The following is a 6497-nucleotide window of genomic DNA, read 5'->3' as shown; positions in this document are numbered from 1 at the left end:
CATAAAAACAGATTCGCAACAATTTATTAAAAATTGATTCATGCAGTATAAGGGTACAAGAAACCTCCTGCCCATTTACAGTTTATCCTGGCAGTTCCAGTCTAGTTTAAAGCATTTGTGCACGAATATGATTTGGAAAATGCCATTAGTGGCACAGCCTTCTCCATAATTTTACCCTTTTTTGCTGCTGTATAAAAGAACAGAAACATTAAATAACTATATTACTTTGTGGGTCTTTGATATTGGCAGGAAATAAAAATGTTTCCTTATGGGAAAGAACTACTGTATCATTAAGACAGAAATGTACTGCATGGTTTAAACCTAATAAACTGCACACAGTCAGTATTCACAGACAGTCACAGATACACACGCTCACCTCCAAGTCCAATACTTTTTTTTTGTTTTTTCCTGCTATGTTAGAATAATATTTCTACAGAGAACTTGTGTATACATTATATACAGTAGTCAGTCCTCCTTCCATGTGATGAACTGTCTTCAAAAATAAACCTGGTTAGAAGTTGAGTTAAGGAGGCAGGGAAATACATTAACAGCCAGTGTTACCATTCAGAATACCAGAAAACAGCATTTCTTCACAACGTTAACTAAAAGCTTATTATTACTGGTTTATCAGTGCACTGAGCATGCTCCTTTTACGTAGATGAACTTGGGATTGTGCAACCTTGACAGAAATGCAAATCTGGCTCAGGGGAGCGCAAACCTAAGCTTCAATGGGGCCTTTTGGACACAATCAGAATCTAAGTTATGACGTACAACCGTTGTCTGCTGTGGTAGCAGTAAAGCACCAATCTCCCATTTAGGTGCTTCTCCACGCCAGTCAAGATGAGTTCCTGGTACATATTGTCTGCGAGTGAAGGATCAAACCCACACTTATCAGCTGTCTCATTGACCAACTAGGCACTATCTTCCTTGAAGGGGGCATATGCAGCATCCGGTATGGATCTAATTTGACTCCATTGACGACCGATGGGATATGGGAAATGGCACAGAGTCAATTCTCTGAGACAGACTTAGAAATTCAATACCTGAGCCAGGTGGTTCCACTGTCCTCTAAAATGCTGCAAATGCTTGGTAGTCAATTCGGCTCATTGAGGGAACCTAGTGGGGTATTCTTGTCATAGGCATTGGGATTTTTCACACTTGGATCCAGATAATCCAGCAAAATAATTCCCTGACAGGGAGGATAGTCCAAGCTGGACACATCACTGGAAGCATACCAGTGTCTGTGTTTGTAGGTGACACAATCTTAGCTAGTAAAAAACAAGCAGTACTGCTACACACATTCGGAGATCCCTAAACCTTTGCTATTGCTTACTTGCTCTTAAATTCTGTGGGTGTAGATGAATGGGATGTACTCCTATAGGGACAGAATGCCCACTGTATATCAGGCGAACAAGGCCTGCATGGTTTGAATTGGAGATTGTCAATCAGGATGACAAATTTCTGTACTTGTCAGACACCGAGCTGACGATAAGCAAAGGACACAAGTTAGGTTGTAGTTCAACTTGCACTCAGTATATTTCCTTTATTATACCTTGGACGTTAGTTTCAAAACAGAATCTGTTTCATCATCATTTTGTGCTGCCCAAATGTGTACTTTGTCACAATACAATAATCTCTCCCGTGGCTGCTCAGTCAGCAGATTGGCTGCTGAAGTCAGTTGGGGGGAAATAATGAAAACATTTTGTTCACATGTGACAGCCTTTCAACAAGTCATATGTAGCATTTTGACCAAGGATATAATAAATACGAACACAGAGTGAGACAGATAAGCAAAGATACAGATAGGCATATGGGAAAATAGAAATGGAGTGTGATATATATCCACATCAAACTTGTTTATCTCTTGTTTTCAGTACTTGAACTAAGAAAACTCATCACTTGTTTGTTCTCTTTTGTTCAGCCAGGAACTGACTGACTCCACATGTCTACTGGTATCACTCAGGTTCTGATTTAATGAGTAGACACCAGTTTCAGTCTGTAGTTCTACAAATGTACACCAAAACTAGAAATCATCAACTTGTGAGCAAGAGATAACAAGTTTTATCAGAACGAAGGTTTAGGACACAGCAAGCCATAATATTTTTAAATTGGCAAACCTCACTTTTTATCAAACTTGTAGCAAAACCACTTCTACACCAACCTATATACAGTCCACTTACCATGTTCAAAAGACCCCTGTGACTTATCAGAATGTGTCTTCCTAAATCAGGCAGAAGTTTCTACAATAGAAACACATTTCTACAGTGGACATATTTATTACAAAGCTTCATTCTCCTATCAAAATTTGCCTAGGGGTTTAGTACAGAATGCTTCTTTTGTGTGTTAATGTGCAGAAATAGTGACACTATTTGCTTATATGCTACAATTTATATTTATATACTGGATTTAGTTTGAAGTGTGAACCATTATTATGTATCAAATTTTGCATAGCAACTCAATTTTCTCCCTTCATGATTGTGACATTAAAAAAACCATTGTGCAGTTTTGACAAAACTTCAGTCCCTGCTTCCTTAAGAAAACCTGTCACTCTTTCTGGGGAGGAAACGTACATCCAGTTTATGCAGAAACAAAAACTTCACAGATAAGGCTACAGGTCAGATTCAGGACATCTCCCCAAGACCACACAAACTGGCTCAGGAACTCAGTAGTGTCTGTTTCAAATGCCTATTCTTCTGTGGTAAGGAGACCGTGCATCTTGTACGTAGCAGAGAACTAGGTGGAGTACACAGTCCAAACACTGAGTACTCTTCAGTTCAGGCTACAAAACTTCTTCTTTACAGGCCGGAAACCATGACTCGAAATGATGGCTGCACATGTCTGTGCCGTGGACTGGCACTAGGACTAACACACGGACTGGCACAACTAGCATCAACTCCACCTATTGATGGCAGGTAGGCATGATGAAGAATTGGTAGCTGCAAAGACAGTCTGCGCTGTATACTGAAAAAGAGAATAAAAAATCACTAATCATTACTTATAGGGCATTTGCCAAAATTTAGTAAGTGCAAAATCATCACTAGCTATAAAGGTAAAGTCTGTTTAAGTAATTGTTTCCCTTAACTTGGTGGTGAAACTTGCTGACTTAATCCCCTCATTATTCTTTGGTTGGTGCATGTAGATAAGATCACCAATACTATTAAAGGCAAGGGAGATAAAACCTCTGTTTGCAGACTATTTAAATGTGTATTTCCACTATTGCAGTGAAGGTAGCCGTGTCTCTTCTTCATTGAATCTTTCCATTTGTTGTATTCACATTACTTCCCCTTTATTGCTTCTTTAAGTTGTTAGCCATTCTACCACTGGAGTGAAGTCAACTTTGTTAATTAGATTCTTGGTCACTCAGGTAAAATGCTACTTTGTTCTCTTTTCACACTCAGCAAGAAAAGGAAAGAGAAACACTGAAGCAGAAAAAGAGACATAGAAGGAATGAGCAGCACAAAGACAGCAGAGAGAGATGTCACTAACTTATTGTGTGGATCACCACAAATGATTAATGAGGTGTATATTAAATTTGGTACAAGGGCATATTTTTCATTGAAGGCACAGAAGTACTGGTTATTCCTGGAGATGACACCATGATAGTGCCAAGCTTCAGTGTCATAGCCTGCACCACATAGAATAGCTGCTACTTTCTAGTGAAAGTATACTGCTCTCAGGTCATGGGAAACTGGTACACAAATCACTTAAAATGCATTCTGATTTTTTTACGTCTGCCAGTGTTTCCTCAGTAATTGACATTCTCTTGGGGAACTTGACTTCCAACCATAACGTGTATTGGAGTGGCTGAGCCCTTTACCATGTTGACCACTGTCATGAACATGGATAATTTTAAGTTGATTTTATATATATATATATATATATATATGTATATGTGTGTGTGAGATAAGAAGGGTAAAAATTGTTTCAGTTTCAATTAGCTTTTGTTTATGAACCTTGGTGCCTGGAAGTCTGGGTAGATTTGTGACTAAAAGGCTTAAGGTCTTTTGGGTTTGTTTGTAAATATACATTTTTAATGTGGTCTTAGTGATGGGTTAAAAGGGCTTGAAAGTTAAAGTGATGGGTTAAAAGGGGTTGAAAGTTCAGTGATTCTGGAAACAAAACACAAAATAGAAAAGCTTTACTGTTGCCTAGCAACAGTGATCCAGTGACAGACACAGAAAAAACAGGAGTTGAGAGAAAGGATGTTCAATATGTCTGTCAGAGAGGGAAGACATATTTGAGGCCCTCTGAGAAGAAAAACTGCAAGGCTAGTGGGACGGTAGTTAACTGAATAATCAGTTATGGAGCTTAGAAAAGTGATCAGTTTAGCGGTGGTGCTACTGAAAGACTAAGTTTAGGGAACTCATTTGTTTACTCTGCAGTTGATAAAACGGTGGCTTTAGAGTGCGGTTTTTGGGTGTCTCGGGGAGAGATATGAGTTGGGTGAGAAGCATCAATTGAAGGCTCAGGAGTTCACTGGAAGAAAACTGTTTGCAACTGTGCCAGTCCCATGCAAGAAGCCTTTGTGTCAAGCTAGTGGTAACTCTTCACTGATTTATGTGCCTGTAAAGATATTGCTGGAGTAAAGGAATAATGGGAATTTTAATTGTCTTTTTGTGTTTGTATTGAGATCTTTCCAACCTTTTTGTCTGGTGTAATTGAGTTCATTTTTCTTGTTTTAATAAATACTTTATTCTTTGCATTACAAGATCATCAGCAGACTCCTGTCAATTTGTTCAGTAACTTTCCTCCATGGTTTCTTAAAAGTAAGTTAGGAACTATCAAGCCAGGTTTCATGCTGGGATCTGACTTGTCCAATATTAACAGCAGCTGGGATCGTAACAAACCCACTTTGGGTTTAGGTCTTATTTGAACACTGCCGGGTGTGAAAGGGTGGAAAACTGGCCACTCCTGTACTGAACTGAATGGTAGATTGGGTCTGTGAGTGCAGCTGAACTGGGGGTGATTGAGCACAGATTGGCAGCAGGTCACAGTATTTTCTGGAGCCAGGAGGAGTACTCTTGTTTTTCCTGGCCTCACAAAGATTTCTCTCCAAACAAAATCAGGTAGGGCGTCTTTCAGGCAACTTTCAGATGCAGGACATTGTACCTCTAGCCCATAAAGAATGTTAAAGAAGCAGTTCAGATGCTGATGTAAGGGAATTGTAGTTTCTATGGAAATATCTTGGACTCTTTCAGGAAAAAAATTTCAAGATAATCAAAGAAGGAAACCAGTTTCAGAATGCTATGAAATGGGACTTTTCTACAAGATGTTGCCTAACATTTGTCCACATGCAGAGTTGGCCACAAACTGGGCATGATTCTAATAAGAAGCATCTTGCCTGTAGTAATGTCAATGGGACCTGTAGGCTACCAGTAATGATAATCACAAAATGTATCAGCTTCCAAAAATCTTTACCTGAACTTTAGAATTGTTACGATAAGCATTAAGTTGCTCATACAATAGTTTTATTCTCATTTTGTACCACATACTGCAGCATTTGCAGCAACTTTCCATCATGGCTACCCTAATTAAGGAAAACACACCAGCATTCAGCAGATAAAAGGCCCAGAGTAGGGTTATCAAAAGTATCTACTTCCTCCTCAATGTGAGACTGGTGAAGCATATGAACCAGACTATACTGGAGAATCTCAAATTGAGGCCAAGCACTTTGCTGTCATCCCTGTCACAGCAGCAGAAGAAAAAGCTGATCGGATAGGGGATCTCAAGGTCATCAGTATGCAGGTCATCTAGTGGATGGTATTGAAATGGAACAGTTCCTCAATGTTGAAACGGTTGATGCCCATTAATCAAGCTGATATCTCTGCTAATGAATGTGAGGCTTTGATCTGTATCCTTGTCAGGCAACTTGGATAACAATATTGAATAGCAGAACCATCTTTGTCTAGCTATTGTCAAGGTGCAAAGATGTAGAAGACGGCTTCACCAGTGATTAACTCAGGAATTAAATAGTTCCACTGCTGCTCACCGTTCTGAACTAAATGTCACAAGATTAAGATATATTTGCAGTTGAGGACATATTGAAAAATTTATAATATGAATAAATTATGAGCCAAATTACTTGAAAAATTAACAGAAAATGTATTTAGGGAGACAGTGTCTTGATTTTAACATGAAATACATACAGTAATAATAACAATAAAGATTGCTTCTGAATTTTGAAAATATACATGTTACATTACGTACTGTTCTGGAGAGTTGATATCTTCTATGACATCTTTGTTTGTTCTGGAAGGCTCCAGAGTGGTGCCCCAAGGCACCTGTGACCGCGAATCATGCTGGTTTTTCATTAGAGGCTTGTCACTATCTATAAAGAAATGTGATAGTGTGAATTTTGCACTCTGCAGGACTCCATCCCCACATGATTACTGAATGCAAATCAGAACAAAATATAAATAACTCTACATCGGTGTAATGAAAACATAGAATAATACAACACGGAAGGAAGCCATTCGGCCAGATATTTGAAGGAGCTA

At 38.9% G+C, this 6497-nt stretch overlaps 1 protein-coding gene across 1 annotated transcript in view; it reads right to left on the bottom strand.

Annotated features, from left to right (window-relative positions):
* Positions 1-6497, bottom strand: part of LOC144674182 (gamma-aminobutyric acid type B receptor subunit 2-like) — a 585472-nt gene continuing 578975 nt past the window's right edge. Inside the window, exons 17-18 of the mRNA XM_078535658.1 lie at positions 6208-6328; positions 1-2961 (exon numbers count right to left, since the gene is read on the bottom strand). Coding sequence (XP_078391784.1) covers positions 2796-2961; positions 6208-6328 — 287 coding nt within the window. The 3' untranslated portion in view covers positions 1-2795. The remainder of the gene's footprint in view (positions 2962-6207; positions 6329-6497) is intronic.

Source organism: Cetorhinus maximus, chromosome 3 (assembly GCF_964194155.1).
Source record: "Cetorhinus maximus chromosome 3, sCetMax3.hap1.1, whole genome shotgun sequence".
In the NCBI taxonomy this organism is placed as follows: Eukaryota; Metazoa; Chordata; class Chondrichthyes; order Lamniformes; family Cetorhinidae; genus Cetorhinus; species Cetorhinus maximus.
This window is presented reverse-complemented; position numbering and strand designations above follow the sequence as displayed.